At 38.8% G+C, this 22,824-nt stretch overlaps 1 protein-coding gene across 1 annotated transcript in view; it reads right to left on the bottom strand.

The window, feature by feature from the left end:
- The window catches only part of MLLT3 (MLLT3, super elongation complex subunit), a 67,071-nt gene that overhangs the window by 11,124 nt on the left and 33,123 nt on the right, over positions 1–22,824 (bottom strand). The window contains exons 6-8 of the mRNA XM_009274313.2: positions 8,352–8,424; positions 3,588–3,720; positions 1,905–2,004 (exon numbers count right to left, since the gene is read on the bottom strand). Of these exons, the coding sequence (XP_009272588.1) occupies positions 1,905–2,004; positions 3,588–3,720; positions 8,352–8,424 (306 nt within the window). The remainder of the gene's footprint in view (positions 1–1,904; positions 2,005–3,587; positions 3,721–8,351; positions 8,425–22,824) is intronic.

The following is a 22,824-nucleotide window of genomic DNA, read 5'->3' on the forward strand; positions in this document are numbered from 1 at the left end:
TTTTAAAAAAAAAAAAAAAAAAAAAACCAGACCTCTAGGCATGGATCCAATACCTTTTAGATGCTTTTCTTGTTTTTAAAGGAAGAAAATTCTTGGTTTCAAATAGAACCTTAGCAAGGACACAGTATATTTGAAAAAGTGGCTTCCTTACAGTGCTCTTGATGTGTAGTTGAAATCTAACATCCTAAGCACTCTTGTTTAGATGAGACACAGCACTAATCACATCTGAGGAAGCTTATAGAAACATTAACTCCATCTTAGCACTTTAGTTCTATGAATGGACTTAGTCAACACAAGCCTGATTTCATCAGTCAAAAGCATCATCCTGGCAAGCAGCACTATGCTACCAAGCAGATATTTCAAATGTGGCTACGGTCCATACAATTTGAATTCTCATAATGCTTCTCTAAATTTCTGATTTTCAGCTTGATTATAAAATTCAGCTCAATTATAAAAATGGAAGAAGGTACGTGACATTCCATTTTAGCTGGCACACTGCTATTGTTTGGAGTGTCTAAATGCGCAGGTAGACCTTCTGTTAGATCACTGAAGGGGAAAGGAACATGGAAGATGTGACTGAGTGGGCTGCTGATATTGAGACTTAAAATTACTTAACAATTGCATTGCCTCTGTAGAAGTTAGTATTCATTACACAATAAGCCATAGATAGGTGTTTTATTTTTCTTGTGCTTACGTCTCCAGTAAATGCAATATTCTTCATCTTTATAGTTTGCTTTTTTCCCCAAAAGACTCTCTCAAAAACTTGTAACTTTTGTACAGATCAACATAGAAAAGCCTACAGAGTTTCTGGTGGATAGTAAGAATGCTTTCCGGACATGGAATCTCCTTCCTCTCTCTGTGCACAAACTACTCCCTAGGTTTTTTTCCCCATGGTGTATTTGAACTGACATGAATAATAATGTTTTGGTTTTGCACTATCAGTAAGCTTGTATTGGAAACCTTGTTAGAAAAACAATGACAAGTAAATAATTTCTGCCAGATAATTGAAGCAGTTAACCTAAGATAATTGAAGCAGTTAACCTAAGAGATATAGGAAAGACTCATCCATTAAAACTCACCATCTAAACCACAAACTTTTGTTAATACTTGTAGACTTTATTCCAACTATATCAATACTGTAAGCAGCCATTTATTGCCAGTTATTAAATATCATGACTGCTTTGTGTATGATCCAACTGACACTGAGAGTGAATTATGGCTCCTTAAAATAAGTGACAAATTATGTATTTTATAAATTATGATTTTTTTTAAAGAATAACAGCTTTTATGTTTAATTTTTATATTTAGAGAGGCTTACTATCGGTGACTGAGGGTGAGGTAATTCCCAAACTGTAATTCTCATTTGTCCCTGATGTATTTTGTAGGTCTATGTTATTTAATTTCTTTTCTCTGAAAAATAAAAAATACCCTACTTTCCTATTTCAAAAATAATAACAATGTTAGCTCTTACGGATATGGAACAAATACTCTGATAGTGAAGTAAAAACTATTGTGTCTTCTAGTGAAGTAAAAAATATTGTCTCTTCCAGATAAACACTGGTGGGGGGAGAGGGGAAGAGATGAATGAATAAACTCCTGAGAATGAGCCTCTTGATACATACTGTGTCTACTGCTAATACAAACCCAAAGCTGTATCAATTGTACAACTGATGCTGTAAAACCAGTTTGCATTGTTTACCTTACAAAGCTAATTCATACAGAAAGGACACATTTCTTAAAATACCGATGAAAACATTATTTTGGTCTATAGTATTTGCTAAACCAAATACTACTTCTCCTGAAAAAAACACTCTTATGTCAGTTTACAGACTAAGTAACTGCACTGAAGTAATCAGAATGTCGTATCAGCTGCCCAGGACTGCATTTACGAATCCTGACTTTACCTGGTTGTTGTTGGTTTTCAGTAAAGGTGGTGCTGGTTCATGATGTAGTGGTGAGGAAGCTGAACTATTGTCACTGTCACTGCCATCACTCAGACTAACCCTATGGAAAAACAGAGCCAAGAGATTACACCTACAGACAAAACGCTGTTAACAGGGGTGAACTGAGCTTGCACGTTGAGGTAGGACACTAAGAATGACCCCTTGCTAAGCAAGCCATCATTAATCAAGGTCATGTGGAAGAGAGGCATCCGGGCAGGGCCCCACTCTGGAAAAAGCTCTGCGTAGCATGGAGAACAAGGCTGTCTGCCTGCACTTGGCTGAGATGACATGTCCAGTTAATAGCAGCTAACATTACAGAAACAGTTAAATATTTAGAACATTAAACTGCTGTTCCTGGAGCGAGTCTGTATCTCTGTTCATGGCGACGAGGAAGGAGGAAAATGTTTTGTAGAGATACTTTTCTGCTCTTCTAAAAGCTTTCTGAACAGCTGTACTTCCCACTTGGACAAGTGCTTCACTGAAAAGTTCCTTGTTTTTCGTCATAAATAACACTCTCTTTCCTGGCTAAAGTTTAAAAACTTACTATCACAGGAGAGGCCACGTGAAAAAGCTCAGCTTCTAGTCAGTCTCAGCCTTCATTTACTTAGGAACAACAGGGAGTATTTACTTGTTGGAAGAAAGAAAAACAGTTATTTGGGATAAAACAAAGGTAGAGAAACATTAGCCTTAAGGTTTTGTTAAAAAACTAAAAAAAAACCTCCACACTTAGAGACAAGTTGAGCTTAAGACAATCCTTTATACAATCACTGACACGAATAAATTCTCAAACTGCTGGTCATCTTGGTCTTTTTTCTCCTTGATTCCAGCTGCTAAAGTGCACCAGGGAAGCAGCTGACATTCATGAATGTTTTCCTATTACCTTCCCATTTAAGCAGTAGCTGACACTGGCACGCAGGTGCTGTGCACTCACAGCAAAACCCCATGGATCAGATGAAGAACCCACTAGAAAAAGGTTCAAGAGAGAGAGACTGTTTCAGGTTTTCCATAACCTTCAACAACATTCAGATGGAGCTTCAAGCTGCCCGAAGAATAGATGATTTTTGGAACGCCCTCTAGGCGTTGCAGCTAGGATGCAGAAACATTTTTTAAAAAGTAATTTCTGTGACAGATGCTTGCTTTACCTTCTGTCTGCACTTTTACACATTACTGACTGCATGCAGCGCAGAAATTACTTGGAATTCAAATTTAATTGATTCTGATCTGATTTAACAACGTAATCTAAAACCGGTAAGCAGAGAGACCTTAAAAATGAGACACTATGTACAGAATAAAAAATCTCACTGGATTGAGCATCCAGCAATTGAAGGACTTAATATTATCTCATTTATGCCAGAGAGTAATTATGACTACTCCCCTGAAGTCACAATAGCATGAAATCAAGGAAAGTCAAATGAATGAGGACCATCATAACCATATGGATTAGTACAGAAATAGTTTGTATTGGGAATGGCTAATACTGATAGTTTTCAGAAGACGCATTTTTACATGCATATGCTTTAAAAAGAGAGTCTGAATTCTCTGCCCATTTGCTACTCAGCGCTCTTTGAGAACATTAGACTTCACTCCATTACTAACAAGCACAAGTCTTGGCCACCAGGCTACTTGCAATCACAAGACACTCACCTTCGACTCCTGCTTCCTCCTCGTGTATTTACAGGTCGTTCCAACTCAGAATCATTGTCATTCTCATCTGCTTCATCTGATTCATCTTCATTATCATCTGAGTGCAGATCTTTCATTATAGACCTCAAAGGACCTGAAACAGAGACAATAAAATACACAAGTGAAGTTCACTTTGCAGTGTTCCAGGCAATGCATCCAGCTTTGTAGATGACAGAAAACTACCCTCCCCACACAGTGTTGGGAGGGGAGAGTCTTAAACATTAAACAAATGAAGTAATGCACTGGGGGCTTATCCTGCAGGGAGTTATCCATTTACTCACACGAGCAACTCAGCTTCAATAGACTTACTCATGGCAGTGAAGTGACTCATATGTTCAAGCGTTTGCACGATTGGCCCCCTGGACCATAGCTGAAGTAAGTAAAATACTGTCATGCCAGGAGAAATTGACTATTACTGTATTATTATTAGAAGCAAGATTATTTTGCATTGCTGGGTTTTAGCATTTTTTGATTTCTCAAAGGGAAACATGCGAGTAAAGATCTACAGGGACACACTGATCAGTAACAGTACATTTGCTAGGTTAATCCATGTACTGAGAAGCAGAGTCTAACAAATCATTCTGACTAACTTGTACTGGCCAAGGCAGTCTTTGTCTTCCTGGTTTTTATATATTTAGCTTTAGCTGTTCCCTTTATTTCAGGGTCAATTTCAGGTCAAGCAAGCACTTTGCCAATGTTCATAAGTAACAAGTGCATCAATCCCACGCAACACCATGCTATCTCTTTTCCTGAATTAACAGAAGGTACAAAGCTCAACTTGCTCATAAAACTGCATTAAATTCAGTTTGGGATTTTGGTTTGATTTTACTCAATTTATTTTGCTGTAAAAGACAGTTACAGAAAGCGGAATACGTTTAACATATCTGGGAAATGTAAAGCTACAGCTGCTTGAAATAAGAATGGGCAAAAGCAGCTTAGAAGAGGGAAGGAAGCAAGACTGATGCCACAGGGCATTTAACTCTGAAGTTCAGCCCATCTGAGACACAAAGCAGCAAATAAAAGCAACAGTGATGGCTGCAGGAACAGCGATTACTATTAGGGTTCTGTAATTCGTTCAGCCCAGGAAACACGAAGTACTAATGTGAACGAAGTGAGCTTCAGAGTGTTCTTCAAAGGGAGATGAAGCTTGCAACTATCTATTTGCTAATGGGGAAACAGAGTCAAGGATTGTCATCCCTGGTCACTGCCAGAACAGAAGACAGACCTCTGTCTATCTTCAGGGTCATACTCCTAACAGGGAGGGTGTTCCCTTCATGGGAGGAATGGCTTTATGGATTATTCCAGACCTAGCAAGGCTCAGGTCACAGGCATTTTTACTAGTTTTGTGCGAGTGACTTCAAAGCTGATGTTGAGAACGATTTACCACTAAGGTTGCACTAATACTTTCATAAATTGGCACAGTTTGGGCAGGTTCAGATCAATGGTTTCTTTTCTCTGTTTTTACACCTTAGGGTTGGCTGGGAAGAAGCCCAGATGGTGTTGATGGGCAAATTCCTGGTGGACCAGACACTTGTGCAGGCGACAAGGAAAGGGGAGCTATACGGAAGTGCTTCTTGTCCACGCAACCACCGCTGATCTGCAGAAGCAGCTGATCCGTGCTCCATTTTCTGTTCCTGTTTGGGTCTCAGGCAGACAACGCTCAGCTATTTGCAAATGGTAACTTGTAGTCTGACCGAATATCTAATCATCTGACTCTTGAAGGAGGGACAGGACTCCTTCCTTAGCTTTTAACAGTAGTAATAAACATATTCCTTTTAAAAAGGAAGGAGAGAGGGCACCCTCAGCAGCATCAGCACAGGGATGAAGAAAGAATTTGCCCATTTTGATCTTTTGGAAAATGTTCTTACTGGCCCTTGACTGTTGAGGTAGGTGAATGAGAGACATGGCAGAGGGAGCTAAATGAATTGAGGTAAAGGGTTAGAAAAGAGAATTAAATTATAAATATACAAAGAAGGATTCCATGTTTCAAGAGAGATAAAAGGGTAGAACACAAGAGTATTTCCACAGGCTAGGCTTAGCCTAGAAAGACTAGTTTCCTTACACCTTACTGGGCAAAGACACTAACAACCACCATCAAAGTCCTACTGAAGACGGTCGTCTTTGTCTGCACTGAGAGCAGATGAGTCTCACTCCACTCCATAGGCCAAAGTCAGCTTCTGAGAATGCATTCCTCTCCTCTCCACAATATACAGGAGGAAGAAAATGATAGGAAAGACTTGGTAAAGGATAGATGAAAGGGAAGCATCATCATACTCTTGATGAAAGAGCCGAGGGAAAGGTCAGTGGGAGGAAAGGTAAAATAATCAACCAAAACCTAATTTTGTAGTGAAATTTAGTATGACATATGAATAGCTGATCTTGCATAAAACAGCAGCACGTAACTCCACAACATGGAAACTGGTAGCTATGCTTGCAAGTCACCCAAAACATCAGTCCTTGATTTTATTTTTAAATGGAAGCAGAAAGAAAACCAGCACACATTCCTCATGATCCCTACACAGCCTGCTCTCCCAGCCTTAAGCTAACTCATTATTCTTGCCTATGTCCTTTTTCCAAGTATAGCAGAGGACCATTTTATCCCCTGATACCCCCTTGCTGTGTTCTGGGACAATCAGACAGTCCTGTCTCAAGTTGCCAACAGGCTTATTCCTCTTTCTTGGAGAAAAAGGAACTTAGACTCCTGAGACACATCCATCACTGACAGCCCCATAGACATTGAACAACCTGTTTTCACTTATGTAGGACCACATCTGGGACTCTGAATAGGCATTTTGTACCCAGCTACCCAGCTTTTTCCGTAGACTTTCCTAACAATCAGCAAGGCATTAATTTTTAGGTCTTTTGTTTCTAGCACTGATAGTGATGTCACCGTTAATCTTCTGCTCCTTGTTAACACTTAATTTAAAATTCCATGACAACCTTTTTAAGGGTTTGAGAAGTTGTTATCCCCTAAAAGGTCAGAATAGTTAAGGAGAAACTGAAAACTAGGAGCTGCCCAAGAGCAAGTGTTCTTGGTAAGGAAACAGAGAAATATCAGAGTAAGCCCCAAGGGCAGAACAACTTAAAGAACCTTAGGTTAGCCCACTGCTTATGCAGAAAGAGGTGAAAAAAGTTCATGCTGCGGTTTTCTAACACTTGAGTGAGCATTGGAGTTTGAACGCAACGGAAAAAGAGCAATGGCCCTGGCAGGTAACTTGTAGTTAGGGAAAAAAGTATGGGTTCTGACCAGAGCACAACATACAGTGTGAACATGCCACAGTAAGCCTGGTGCTTCATCCCTTTGACATACAAATGCACGGCCTGGGCAACGAACGCATTTAGTTAACTGGAACTCCCAGAAAGAAGCAGAAATCACTATTTACTGTGGCAAGAAAGAGGAGACATATATACCATTTGCACTTCAGAGTTGTTCACATCAGAGGAAAAATCTCCCATCTATTCTTGAGAAGGTACAAAAAACTGAAAGACAGTCTGTGAAATATCTTATATATGACCCAGAAGAGATGGATGCATCCAGTCTGCTCAGAAGAAAATACTAAGTCAACAGGTTTTTGCCCAACATAAGATAACAGATACAAGAATGGGTATCCACATCTCTTGGTTTGTAATGGACAGTTCACACCATTGATGAGGTTTTCATGAGAGCAAAAATGGGGTTTCAGCAAGAAGGGGTTCTGTTTAGCCTTAGGTAAAAATCAAATGCCTGAAGCCAGTCATCAACCACAGTTCACTTCAGCTCTTGCTTTCTTTCACTTGGAGTAACGCTGCCAGAACACATTAGAAAATCAGTACCAGCCACCTACAGAAAGGCAGTAGGACAGATAGGCATCATGTGTAGATCTATTTAAAAAGAAACTGTCTGCCTGAGGCACTAATGTATTTTCATAACCTTAAATCAAGTCTACCATTGAGGAATGTAAATGGATAAAACAAATGCAATTTTAATTAGTCAAAAGCTGCTTTTTTAATGCTCCTGATCCAAAGAACAAAACAAAAGCTGATTAAGAATGTATCAGTTGTACAATCTTATAAACCCAGGGAAAAAGGCCAAGCAGGAACTAAGTAGTTTAATAGATCATGCAGAATGAATCTCAACTTATTTACTGAAAACCTGCCTTGGCAAGTTCTCTGGGAAAAAAAAATGCATTTCTTTACTGAGTTCCAAGTAAACCATAATTATTAGCCAGAAAACCAAAATGCAAACTTCAAGTCAACTTAAAGTCTAACCATCACCTTCCCCTGACATGTATCTAAAGTAAATACCTTATGCTCTTAAAATTGGGAAGATCACGGCCCTTTGAAAGGGTCCGCATACACACATTCTTGGGCTTCCCATAGGAAGCCACACCTTCCTGAGCAGGGCTTCAGATGGAGCCACATGCCTTGCTACCTAACCCTGCAAATGGACAACCTCAGAAACTGAAGCTCTTTTGAGTTTAGCATCTGTTAAGTGACTGCCATGTATTTAGTGCTTCAAAACAAATACCCTTCACACCCTTTTCTCAGATACACATTTTCTCCCCTTTTATTTTTTCCTTAGAGCCGCATCTGAAAACAACCCGAGGAAAAGTCTCTAAAACAAAAGTGTGGCCAGTTCAGGCTGTGAAAGGCAGCAGAAAAATGGTAATGAGATACCACCAGTTCTGGTTTTATTGGCCCCTTCATTTCACACGTTCCTTTCAACGTCTTTTCCTTTGTTGGTACCTTGTTGTCTGCTGTTTTGAGATGGTGTAAAACTGGAACTGGAGCTGGAACTGGCAGGACTGGGCTGTTCAGACTTAAAAGGAGAAAAAAAAAGAAAATAAGTAACATTGTAAGAAACATTTTTGCCTAAAACTCTTACTGTTAGTTACTGCCTAAGGCACGCTGTCAAGAAAAAAGAACTATGGAACAGAATAATACTCAAAGATCTTTATTTCAGGTGTCAGTGAGGCAAACGTTGTGTAAATTGCTATGCGCTCAACATACATACACACTACCACATCATGTCTAGTTCTTTACTAAAGCCAATATCCTAACAAGAAGTTCCCAATGCCTTGTTTGAAAGGCTATACAACATGAGAGCCTAAATTAGTTTCTAATAGACCTAAGGCTCCCGTGTCCTTGTCATACTGTAGTTGTAACATTTGCCAAATTAGTAATGATGTAATAGAAACAAAAAACAGAGGAAGACCTGAGCAGACCACACTAAATGACAGAAAACTTCAGACAGTTTTTTTTCTTCTTCCTTAGAAAATAAGTGTTAAGATAAGGATTCAAAATAAACTTTTCTGCTGTTATTGGATTTCTCCTCATCCCAACACTTTCCATATGTATTAAGACCCTACAGATTGTAATAGTGATTGAACCAGAAAGATTGCCTTGTTACAGAGAGAAATTATCTGGAACCCACAGATTACAAAAGAGAACTAGATTTTTAAAACAGAGTTGTTAAAATCAGTTCACATTATTTAACAAACAGTTCTATACATTGTTTTTCCACTATTGTTTAAAATGTATAAAGTTCTCTCTAAAATTCTGTAAAATTACTGAGAAAAGCCTATTACTTGATCTAAAAATTCTGTATAATTTTTCTCATAGTGGTTATGGCTTATGAGGGTTGTACTAAGAAGTCTTGCCTCCTGCTACCATGTTGCATGTCTCCATACACTTTTTTGCTGTTTCTTAGGCTTAGTGGCTTGAAGCACGTGGATGTCGGTACGTACTTGCACACTCATCTGGGTATATGAGACAAAGAACAAATCTGGTATGTGGGCACAGGGGATGCTAACAGAGAACATAAAACAAGAAAGAAGTGTCCATACAGAAGGCATGGTGAAAATCAGGTTAGGAAGTAACAATCTAAAAATCTACTATTGAAAAGAAAACCTGCTTACACTTTAAATTTTATACAACTGTGTTATTGTGACATGTTATCCAGGCTAACGAAAGTTTTCTGACTCTCCTTGCCTGTACAATATCCCTCGTGATTAAGTTAGAACTAAATTGTTCTCAAAAATAACAGCAGTAATACCTAGTCACTGTAAAACTCAGTTTTCACGCACACAGGCTACCTAAGCCTAACAGTTGCTTTTTCTCCATAAATCCATCTATTGTTGCCTTTCATAACGAGCAGGCAGATTTACAGCCTTTTACTGCCTTTTCTCACAATGAGAGACGCCTATTTGGGCAACAGAATGCTTGAGAAAAACACCATTAACATCTGCTCTCCTCAAACCAACACCAGCTCCAGTTCTCACAGACACACAGTCAAAACAAACTCTGGACCTGACTGTATGGGTGTATATACAGCTTGTATACAGGTGAATTAACCCTGTGCAAGAAAACCCAACCAACAACACAACCCATTTCTGAGTACCAAGAGAGATTCTTACATGGTCCACAGCATCAGACCTTTTTGGAAAGCACTGCAGCATCACTTGACACTGCTCCAAAAATCAAGTAATTCTGAAAAAAACTTTTATTTTGTTTTACCGGCTGAACTTCTGCAAAACCATACAAGATTTTTAGCTGTAAAATAATTATGGTAACATGAAACAGACTGCACTGATGAAGAACAAGAGTCAATGCAAACTTTAAAGACATCACCATTCTGGAAACTAATTTCAGTCTTCCAGCATCAGGTTATTCTTAAACATCTGGTTTATCTGTCACTTTCTGCTTTTTGCAGCAAAATTACTAGCTGACAACTGGTTTCTGCAGATTTCCATTAACTGTATTTTTCCTTTATTAATTTCAACATGAAATTCAACTTACATAACATTTCTGAGTACCAAGAGAGATTCTTACATGGTCCACAGCATCAGACCTTTTTGGAAAGCACTGCAGCATCACTTGACACTGCTCCAAAAATCAAGTAATTCTGAAAAAAACTTTTATTTTGTTTTACCGGCTGAACTTCTGCAAAACCATACAAGATTTTTAGCTGTAAAATAATTATGGTAACATGAAACAGACTGCACTGATGAAGAACAAGAGTCAATGCAAACTTTAAAGACATCACCATTCTGGAAACTAATTTCAGTCTTCCAGCATCAGGTTATTCTTAAACATCTGGTTTATCTGTCACTTTCTGCTTTTTGCAGCAAAATTACTAGCTGACAACTGGTTTCTGCAGATTTCCATTAACTGTATTTTTCCTTTATTAATTTCAACATGAACTTCAACTTACATAAAATCCATTCCTTTAAAAAAGTAACAAACTCTAAAAGACTATCATATTCAGTTTACAATACTTGAAGAAATGCTAAAACTGTAGGGGGAAAAAAAAAATCACACAGGTGTGGAGATATTTGTCACTATTAAAACTTCACTACTTTCTTTTTTGAACCAGTTTACTGGAAATGAAAAAAGGGAAAAGTCCTGGTCTCATTCACATTACAAGGCATGCAAACACCAGTGAAATTCCTCCATGTCAAAATTTTCTTCCAGCATTAACTAATTGAGACAGGATCACAAGAAGGAATACACATAAAGTTGTTGTAATACCTTCCTGGTAAAAATTTTGCTGTGCTTTAGCAAGATCACTTTGAGAAGCCAAACCATAGAAAGTCCCAGTGAAACACAAATGATCATCCATATTGTTTTAAAAAGGGTTCTTAATGCCTCTTGAAAAAATTTACATTATTTCCTTAAATGGCCCTGTCTGAAAATTGTATAAGAAATACAGATTAGCATAAATGTTAAAATTGTTAAGTATCAGAAACTAAACCTAGCTTTTTTGACTTTGAGAAATCTGCAGTGAGAGTGCATCCAGAAGAAACAGCTGCTTTTAACATAAGAATGAACATTTTAACAGAAAAGACTTGCCTTTTTAGAAGGAATTAAAAAATGCCTTCCATATAAGAATATGGATTAGTGCCGACAGTGCTGGTACTTCTAGTTACCAGAGGCTATCTTTTGTCACTTAAGCAACCCTTTTTGACAGTTTTACAGGCTGTTATCCCAAGGACTTAGGTATTTATAGCTTTATTCACTTGGGCTTTCTGCTCTTATCCACTGGTTACTAATCAAAGAGATTTTTTTTTTCCTTTAATGGGTCTGAAATTAGCTAAAGGGTGTCCTTCAACAATAAAAGCTTAAGACAGTACCAGCAAAGAGCTTCTCTCCTATGTCCTTTTCCTGTTTTACTAGTTTTCTCTTCCTGCAGACAAGCTAATGAGAGTTAGGGCCCAAACTGTTCATTAATGCAATGACCCTATATGATTTATTGCATTCTTAGACAGTCTGTTTCATTTTAGTACTCTTACACCGATGCACAGGAGACACTGGCTTCTTTATTAGGCCTGGTTGAGGGATTCTATGCTTTGAAACTGTTCAGCAAGAAAAGGGACTTTTCTTTGGCTCCAGTTTTCCCTGAAAAAGTACCTTTTTCACCAGCTCTGAATCACTTGGCTTCTGTCATTTCTAAACTCTTGCCTGTTTTTACCAATAGTACAACAACTTACTCTTGAGCTGCAAACAATTTTCAGGCAAACTCACCTGTTTATGACACAGGATATAACAGATCTGTTTCTGTAATATTTCATGGTTGTCCGGATTCATGTAACTTCTTCTAAAAATAAGCCCCATGATTTCAAGCTCCTTACTTAAAAATAGAAAACATCTGTATGTGGGTGGCAATGGCTTTTCTTGCCTTTCCCTGAACCATTTTTAAAGGAAGCTTAAATTTTATTTCAGGAAACAATTTGTAAGTGATGTAGTAATATCCCATTTCGTATCAGCCAGTCTACATATTTCCTATTTTTATGCACAATAGTCTAAAGATTTATGCTTCCCTGTGCCATACATACTGAAAAGTCTATCCACTTAAAACTGCATATAGATGAGTATTACTTCCACTTCCACTTTGTTCGAAGTTAGCTTCTCAGGGAGCAAGAACATGGTCCTGCAGGACAAGCCTTCTTCTCTAACAGGACTCCTGTACTTAATTCTACTGCCTCTTAAGGGCCCTGTCACTGACCACCACCTCAGTTTTCAGCAGAGTAATCCAAGCCGCCTGTAGCTCAAAGGACAGAACAACCCCACCTCATCCACCAAGTGTCCACATCTGCCACTGCCAAGGGGAGACACTGTTTGGGTGTCCGTGGTATCGTAAGCCTGAACTGAGCTGCCTGCACCCTGCCCAAATTCTGTATCACCATATCTCCTGTCAAGCCGCTCCATTAGCAACTAACCTAATAGGGTTAGGGTAAAGGTAGGGTAAAGGTAGGGTAAAATGGCTCCTTTTTAACCATTCACAAAAGTTAGCTTGCAGATTGCAAGCTCACAGGGAAGATGGAAGAACAGCGCTATGGAGCAGGAAGTGGAATTATTTTCTTATAGAAATAGAAATATTTATTAATAACTATGACATTTAAGGAACTAAAAAATTATTTAGAGAAGCAATTTAAGATTAAGGAGATGTAAATTTTAAACAGTAAATGCCAGATTATTGATTTTTGAGAGGAGGCAGAGACAGTCATTTGGCAGAGAATGTGACCTAAGGTACTGATACAATTAGCTGCCTTAATTATTTATAATAATTTCAAACAAAAATTCCGTATCAAATACCTGAGCAACTCCACGGGCCCTGATGGGATGCACCCATGAGTGCTGAGGGAGCTGGCAGATGTCATTGCAAGGCCACTCTCAATAATCTTTGATTGATCACGGTGACTGGGAAAAGTGCCCAAACATTGGAGGAGAGCAAATGTCACTCCTGTCTTCAAGAAGGGCAAAAAGGAGGACCCAGGGTACTACAGGCCAGTCAGCCTCACCTTGATCCCTGGGAACGTGATGGAGCAGCTAATCCTTGAAACCATTTCCAGGCACTTAAGGATGAGAAAAATCATCAGGGAACAGTCAGCATGGCTTCACCAAGAGGAAGTCATTATTGACCAACTTGTTAAATTTCTGTGATGAAATGACTGGCCTGGTAGATGAGAGGAAAGCAGTGGATATTGTCTACCTGGACTTCAGTAAGGTCTTTGACACTGTCTCCCCTAAGATCCTCATAGACAAGGTGTTGATGTATGGGCTGGATGAGCAGACAGTGATGCGGATGAAAACTGGCTGAATGGCTGGGCCCAGAGGTTGGTGATCAGTGGTGCAAAGTCTGTTTGGAGGCCAGTAGCTAGCAGTGTGCCCCAGGGGTCAATACTGGGTCCAGTCCTGTTTAACATCTTCATTAATGATCCACATGATGGGGCAGAGTGTGCCCTCAGCAAGTTTGCTGATTACACAAAACTGGAGGAGTGGGTGATATGCCAGAGGGTCATTCTGCCATCCAGAGGGACCTTGACAGGCTAGCAAAATGGGCCGATGGGAACCTCATGAAGTTCAACAAGAAGAAGTGTGAAGTCCTGTACCTGGGGAAGAACAGCCCCATGCACCAACATATTCTGGGGGCCACCCAACTGGAAAGAAGCTTGGCAGAAAAGGACCTGAGGGTCCTCGTGGATCTTATCAATGTATATAAATACCTGAAGGGAGGGTGCAAAGAGGACAGAGCCAGGCTCTTTTCAATGGTGCCCAGTGACAAGACAAGAGGCAATGGGCACAAATAGAAACATGAAAGGTTCCCTCTGAACATCAAGAGACACTTTTGTACTGTGACGGTGACCAAGCACGAGCACAGGTTGCCCAGGGAGGTTGTGGAGTCTCCCTCCTTAGAGATATTAAAAAACACCTAAATGTGGTCCTAGGCAACCAGCTGTAAGTGGCTCTGGTTGAGCAGGGGAGTTGAACCAGATGACCATCAGACATCCCTTCCAGCCTCAACCAGTCTGTGATTCTGTGAATCTGAAACACAAGCTTCATTTAACAATTAGTATCCAGAGAAGACCTTAAGCCAAACATTGCAACTGTTTCATCTGAACAATTGCACTGGATGAAGCAGGATTTGTGTTTCTTTAGAGACCCTCCTACTGAAACATGTATCTACTTTTGAAAGAAAATCTTTTTCCTTCTATATTTATGTACATATTTTGTCTTAGCTTTATAAAGAAAAAATAAACTTGAGACACTGCTAACATAAAAACTCAGAAATGTTCAAGCTAGTGTAAGACTTAGAAAAGACTCATGTACAGGAGACTGAGCTAAGACATGAATAAAACAATTCTTTTGCAGTACACTGCACAATACAGTTGAAAGATGAAGCACTAGTGAAGGCCGTTGCCTGTAAAAATATTTTTGCTGAAGAAATCTTACTGGTAAGAGTGGAAGACACACAGTAAAGCAGGCAAAGAAGTACAGAAGAGAAGATTATGGTTTCTCACGTAGAGCAGCTGAATACTACAATTTCCATGGATTTCACGCCTACAAGATAATGAGTAAACTACAGGTAAACTAAACTAAAAAAGTGTATGGTCATGTGAGTATGAACATCGTCTTTAAAGTAAAAGAGGCAGAGTGCAAACCAATGGAGGTTCTCATCAGATAATCCCAACCAAGAAGGATGAAATCTCTGTTCTGAATATGTAGGTAATGCTGGCAAAGACAAGGTTATATAAAGTCTTAGGCTTTTCAAAATTGGCACTAAAAACTGTGTTATCTGGACCACATTTCCCCAGAAATGTGTGAAACGACATCAACATTTGTGAAGAATTAATAAAGTATGAGCAGCACAACGTGGGGAAGTTAACAGCTCTATATCTATTCAAAGCCTGAATTATATGAAATAAAAACCCACAAAAATGGGGCCCACTGATGGAAGATGAAGATATGCTAAATAAATCACTTGTTTGAAGAATATTGCTTATCTTGTAAGCTCAGTGGCATGAAAGCCCTGGGATGAGAGAATGGTGACTGTCTGTACTCCGTACTCTGGTAAGTGTGGAAAGGCCAAATTAAGCTGACAAGCAATACTCAGATACCTATTTTCTGGGAGTTTGACTTGACAGTTTTTAAACTTTCCCTTTGAGAACCTTCACACATTCGATACACAAAGCTCTCATTAGCCAACAAAGGAGAGAAATGTGTTTTAGAAAGAAAGTCTAACCCTCAATTTTAGTACTAGATACAAACTAGAAAATTCAGCCTAGGTATTAAAGCCAATGTGAGAGTTTCATTCAATTAATCTACATTTTCTGCTCTAATGGGAATAATAGCAATGGTAGAAGATAGGTGGTGGCTGTTCTGGCCAGCCCTGACAGCTGCCGTGTTGGAAGCCAACACTTCCCGATTCTCTTCCCTTGCCCTGTTTTCTCTCCTGTGCCCTATTTTACATATCAGCACTGAGAAGGGCAGATGTTGATGCAGTCCCAGATCATTGTTTGGGAAACTAAACAGACAGTTTGCTGCCACTTTTGGTGCAGTAAGAAGGTTGTTCACCTAAATTCTCCCAGATCTGAGGTCCTGATGTTAGAAATTCATTCACTTGTATTAACAAAGAAGCAGCTGGAGAACAATCTCACTACATGTAAAACTTCTTTTACGGATGTTATTCTGCACTACGGTACATTTCCACACCATTAGAGATCTGGTCTTCTCAGCAGGTACTCAGAGACTTTGCAAATTCACCATAGTTCCTCTCTCTTCTTATGTAGCTCAAACTCTGTAGAGTGCTCCCAGCATGACTCTACACTAAACCTTTACTATGCAGAAATCTTGTCTAGGTCATACACATCAAGTAAATACAGACCTTAACATATGAAAAACAACAGCTTTTTCTGAAGTGCTGCCACAGAGTCCCCATGCACTGTCTTTGCTATTGCAGACCACTGGTTCCTGAATCCACGTTCCAGAAAATAAAAAAATTGTCCAAAATTTCACCATAGACTATAGAGAGATCTAGTGCAGCTCTTCCATGCCATCCTTGTTGGCTTTGTCAGTTTTACAGCAAGCCTCATTATATTTACTTTTTTCCTCAAACTTAAACCCTGGGATTTAAATGATTATGTGAAAATCTCAGCTTTCATTTCCATACATTCCAATTTCAGTGAAAATCTGTAGAGAGAAAACCACAAAAATCTATGTTGTACCCTAAAAAATTCTCGAGTCCCTAAAACAAAACAAAGCTCTTCAAACTATTTTTCAAAGTTTCATAATTTTTACCCAATCTTGTGATACTGTAGTCTGAACAATGATTTTTAGATGTTATGGTTGGCAACAGTATGCTCTTCACACATTTTTCTCTACAGATATTTGAGGCATCTGGCAGTATGGTTCCTAAGCAATTGCTCTGTTCTAATATTATCATGTATTCGCCTAGTAGTTTTCACAAAAGATCATGCATATTATATACACACAGAACTATAAAACGCTTATTCTCTGAGAAAAAAAGCACAGAACACATTGCTGTCATTTTACTGGTATTTTACCATTTACAGCCGACACATCTGCATGCTGTAACTTTGCCTACACATGTACTTTCACTGATTACTACAAAAAATAATACTCATTTAAAGCTCCTTGTCCCTGCTTTGGAGACTTACAATAGGTTTTTGATAGTGTGATCTCAGCTTTATATTACTAGAAAGAGTTTTGCAACTGTTTCATAAGGTGTAAAAAGTTACTAACACAAGATAAAGACAAAGAAAAACTCTTCAAAAAAATATGAGTATCTAATACTTGTTTTCAGCTTTATTTAGTAGAAAGAGTTTTGCAACTGTTTCATAAGGTGTAAAAAGTTACTAACACAAGATAAAGACAAAGAAAAACTCTTCAAAAAAATATGAGTATCTAATACTTGTTTATATTTAAACTACATTTCACTCAAACCGTTATAATGTAGTGTAATATATTTGTAGTGTAATTGACACAGGTAACTAAAGTTATTAAAAATATTGACTAATTATTATTATTATTTAAAATATTGGCTAAATTAAGATCTCATGTACTTGACAACCCTGATCAATCTTGAGTTTTACAGTGTTCAAAGGATCAAAAAGGCTGCATATGGCACAAATAAATCAAGTTGCACCATCACATCTACAAACCGTTTTCTTTGGCTAAAATTTTAACATCTAACTTGCAAAATTTTATCTACTCCTAATGGCCCTCTGCCAAAGCAAATTTAGGTCACCAAGAACACCAAGAGTGGCTTTTTCCTTTGGCCTTGAACCTGCCTTTCCCTGCCTTTCACCTGAGAAACTCTGCAACTGAACTGTTGTTGTACAGAATATTCAGACCATGGCTCTTTGCTTGATATTCCTGCCACTCATGATATTTTACTCTCCTTGTGGAAGATGCAATTCAATAAGCACTGTCTTGAAACCATGTCCTTTTCATCCATAGAATAAAGTTACATTGTATTAACTAAACTGCATTAAAGCAGCACGGACAAGGGAAAAAGATTATTCATACAATGAAAGAAATTAAAATTATCACAGCCTATACCTACTCTTTTCTTGTCATGGTTTAAACCATAATACTTTTGCGGTTGATAATTTGAATCATTAAAAACACACAGGCTGGACTCATGTAATCTCCTCCCAATATTTAGGTAATACCTAAAATGACCTCACACAAAGCAGCAAAGTTATTTGATTTACTTCTGTCCTAATCACAACTGCTCACCAACAATTATATTAAAGGGCATAAACTTTGCAATGATTTTCTGGTCGGGGTAATCAATGTTGACGCCGCCGATCCAGTTACTGCTGCTCCTGGTACCCATTATCCCCAGATACATGAGTAATCTTTCCTTGGGGCGCTCAGGCACCAGTAGAGCTGCCTGTTAACCTCAGCTACAAAACACAGCTCTCCTGGTGATGGGGTATATATATTATCTGCCACCTTTAAACATTCTCCTCTTACATCGCTCTGAGGTGATGATACAAGTTTTGTGGATATTTAAACAGATTCAGACAAGTGCAAATAGCTCCATTTATCCTTATCTTCTAACTCCGCTGTCTGGAACGTTAATCCCTACAACACAGACCATCATTTACTTCACTTTTGCCAGGTGGCTTGCAGCACAGTTAGTACACAGTAAGCAATTCCTTCACAGAGGTTCAGACATCCACGACAAGAACAGGTAACATGTCTCAAGATAATGTGAAAAACCCTACATATATGTCCTAGAATCAGACAGCCCTGCCTTGCTGTGCTACACGTGTGCAAGGACTATCATTTTCAATGGGATAAAGTCAGCATAAATTAGCAAATTTCTTGGTCCCTTCATAGCCACACACTCTTATAACAAAGAAGTCTGATCACCAAAGCTATATGCACCTACTTGTTTTCAGGCCCAAATGGGAAAAAATGGCGTGAGATATTGCTGCTCAGAGAGGAACATTAGAAACCCCACAAACGTACTCGACAGCAGAGGAAGCACAAACTACATATTTCAGTTGGGCAGATAAGGATTTCTATTTTCAAGGGAAGATGCAAGCCTGCTTAAAGGCTTTCAATAGAAAATGTTAGGTTTTATAGGAATTACTACCAACATAGCTGAATGTTTTACTCAAAGCTTTTTGTCTGTTTGTTTGTAGGAAAAAGTGTGAAGAAAATTCATTTTGCAATATCTTTTTCTAACAAAAACATCAGCTGTACTAAGGTATTGACTAAGCCAAGTAAGACAGCACTACTGAATGATGACACAGTGAGTTAAACCAAATTCACACAAACACTTAAAGTTTAAGTGAATGACAGTTTTTCTATTGTTGGTGTGGTCGTGTAGGACCACTTTCAGCAAGCACCCAAATTACTGTTAGAATTAGTTGCAGGCATGAGGCTTTCCCTAAATGGTAACTGCTGCCTGGCATGCCCTGATTTTGCAGTGAAGGAGTCGACACTGTTATCGTGAGGGAACAGGCTGCTACGCAGAGGGCAAGGAAGAGCACTGCTGGGTTACATCTGCTTTCACTTATTCCCTGTACCAGAGTTACATGCACATGTCAATACTGGAAGAACAGTGACACGCAGGCACTATCACCCTTGAGTTTGGGGCAGGCACATGTTTATCAGGAGCATCCCTTGCCCATTCCGAAAGGGCCCCCCAGCATTCCCCCACAGTGCGGCATCAAGTGCCAACACCCAATACAACCCCAGGGCTCCACAGCATGGACAGCTGAACAGCAGTCCCCTCACAGCACGCAATGAATTGTCATTAATTCTACACAGGCATGATACGTGATACGCTCACGGTAGTAGTGATTTCAGGCAGCCTTTATCCTGCCTTGATAAAATTTAAACTTGAGGAGATTACTCAGTGTGTAAAATGTAAAAATTAAATTGTGCATCTATGGTGTGTCCTGGAGAATTCACATCAGTCATCGCTAGACTACAAGCTTCTGAATGGGAAGCATTATCAAAATTATCTAATGAATTTCACGGGCAGCTTGGCAGCAAACCTTTGAAAGTACATGAGTAAAACATGCCATTTTTGCCAAAGAAAACAACTGTAAAATCGATGGTTCCACATAAAAAATAAAAATAAAAGGGCATAAAAGCCTTGAATAGATCTAACTATCATAGACATAGTTAAACTATTTCAGCTGATAACTAACAGGTGTTGTATTTTATTTTAATTATATAGAGCCATTTCTCTGGATCACAACATAATGTATATAAGTAGATAAAGCAACTTCAAAGCAATGAAATCCGTATGAAAAGGATCTCATCTGATCGTGATTAAAATAAAATGTCCTACCTTTCGCATTTTGACTGCAATCATCTTGGCCTCCTGAAACTGTCATGACTTTACTGGACCAGGCACAAAGTCTTTTTTTGCCACAAAAGAAAGAACATAATGAAAATATTGGCACAGCACATACCCAGTTAAAATCCTTACTTTCTGCAGGCTAGCAAGTGAATAGAATTTTCCAGGGTTGAAATATAGAAAATAAGGCCCCAATCCAAAAATGCATTTATGCAAAATGATTGAGTTAATCCATATGAGTAGTCCCCACTGAAATGGATGTAGCCAACACTTGTGAGTAAAGTAAAATACTGAAGCCTGAACTAGTAGCCTAATAATGTATGATGTTATTTCACTGGTCAAAATATGACATTGCCTAAAATTGAAAAAAAAAAAACCCAAACAACTCAATACCTGTGACTTTGCCTCAAGAATGCAAAATTTCCTCACTCTCACAAGACTACATTTGCAACCTGGACATTTAACCATATCTACATAGTTTCTCTCCACCGTTCCATTTCTAAATCCTTAACATTTTTGTAAGCCAGTGATTTCCTAACACACCGTGGTAACAAAAGTATCTCAGTTTAACATCCGAGCTTGCTGCCACAGAGGAATCACTACCTGTCAATCTTGCTGCTTCCTCATCCAGCAATGGTTCATCTCACCACATATAGAGCAGCTTAATATGCACCTAAGCTTTTGTGAGCGAAGCCAAAGCATTTTTCCCTTCATAGTAACAGCTAATTAAAATAGGCTTAGTATAGCAGCTGAATGGTGCCATACTACAGCAGATGCTGAAGGCCGTAGAGCATACTTGTACCTACTACCATTTCTCTAAGGAGGTCTTACTATCTTAGGCCACTATTTCTCTCTGAGCACATATCTGGAAGGAAACACCTTGGACTGTACAGTATTAACATGACCTGCTAACACCCACCTGTTTGCGACTACTGAGTTACCTCCTCGACACAGGAGTACTACGGGCAAACAATCCCTCAAGAGTGGCTGGCAGGGTTTTAACAGCAGCATTCACACCTGGACTAAAAGTAACCAAATGTGGAAACAATGCATTAAAACATCAAGCAAAAAGTAAAGATTCTAAGAATATAACAGGTTGCAAACCCACGGTGCCCAGCCTGCAATGAAGGACATCATCAGTATCAATCCTCTTCTGCATCATTAAAGATCTTAACAGAGTCACAGTTTCACAAAAAAATTAAAACCTAGCTTCCTTTTTTCTCCTGGGTAACTACATGAAAATTCCACATGGAGCTCTGCTTCACTACTGTTATTTCTAACTTTAAATATTAACTGAAAGAGATCTTACTTTGGCTCCCAGACCTGGCAGAAAGCAGGATTTTTCAGCCAACAAGGGCCTGGAAGATTTACAAGACCATGGGGGTTTTCAAAATATTCTTCCACTTTTGTAACAGTCAAATTAATAGATCATGTGCCAGATCCAAAGTGGTATTTTATGGATTACTTTAAGAAGGTACTGATGTTGTAACTTTAAGACTGCTTTAAGATATGCAAGCAGTTAATTAAATACAAACCCATAGTCTATGTGATCACTACTATATTTTCATTGTTCTGTAATGGACTTCCTGAGAAGGAGTTGGCAATTTTTTCCAAAGGCAAAAGACCTGCTAAAGTACTGTGCTTTTAATAACTGGAACTCCTCACCCCTGAGCTGTCACAATTTGCTAGCATGCATTTCTGCTCAGTTTGTATTTCCATAGGCTTCGACGTGCCAAAAGGCTGCTACTATTACTAATGGCAATGCTACAATTGCAGGGACATATACAGGCAGGAAGGGAAAAAACAACACACATCACGTGCAAAATAATCACACCAGGAGCAGAAATTCATCCAACAGAGCCATGTGCATTCTCTAAAAAATTCACCAACAAACCACTTCCATGCATGGCAGATTTAAAATTTATTTAGATCACTGCAACTGGAGATACACTAAGAACATTTGTTAACACCTGAACATGTATGTATGATCTGCCTTATCTCCTTTGTGTCTTTCTGCTGCAGCAGCTTCACTTAGAGCTATGCACCATTTTTTCCTCCCTACCTAGCCCAGCAAAACTGGTAATAATCAAACAGGTTCAGAGCATCCCTTCTGCAATAGCTCCACAGCTCAGAAGCGGCAGCTCGGCCATGGAAAATGCCTCACTCAGATCCAAAACTCTTATTTCCCCATCTTGTACACCAGCTTGCAGCTCACACAAATGTTACAAGAACGCCATCATATTTCATGATCAGACAGGCAGCAAAATCAAGAAGGTTAAGTCCTAAGTCCTTTTTTTTTTTTTTTTTTTTCATGTTGTTGCACTGTCCCACATAGGATTGAAGTCAGATGTTCAGACGCTGGTTGGATTTATAGTTAATGTCCAGGCACATTCCACAGGTCAGGCATGTTTATTAAAATCAAGAGTTAAGTCCTAAGTCCTTTTTTTTTTTTTTTTTTTATCATGTTGCTGCACTGTCCCACATAGGAAGCAAAAAGATGGAGTTTTCTTTAACTAAAACCATTGAATCTAAAAGCAAAATCTTTGGAGTTTGGAGTTGGACTGTGCTAAAACTCCTACGCCTCAATAAAAC

The sequence above is a fragment of the Aptenodytes forsteri genome, unplaced genomic scaffold (assembly GCF_000699145.1).
Source record: "Aptenodytes forsteri isolate BGI_AS27 unplaced genomic scaffold, ASM69914v1 Scaffold46, whole genome shotgun sequence".
In the NCBI taxonomy this organism is placed as follows: Eukaryota; Metazoa; Chordata; class Aves; order Sphenisciformes; family Spheniscidae; genus Aptenodytes; species Aptenodytes forsteri.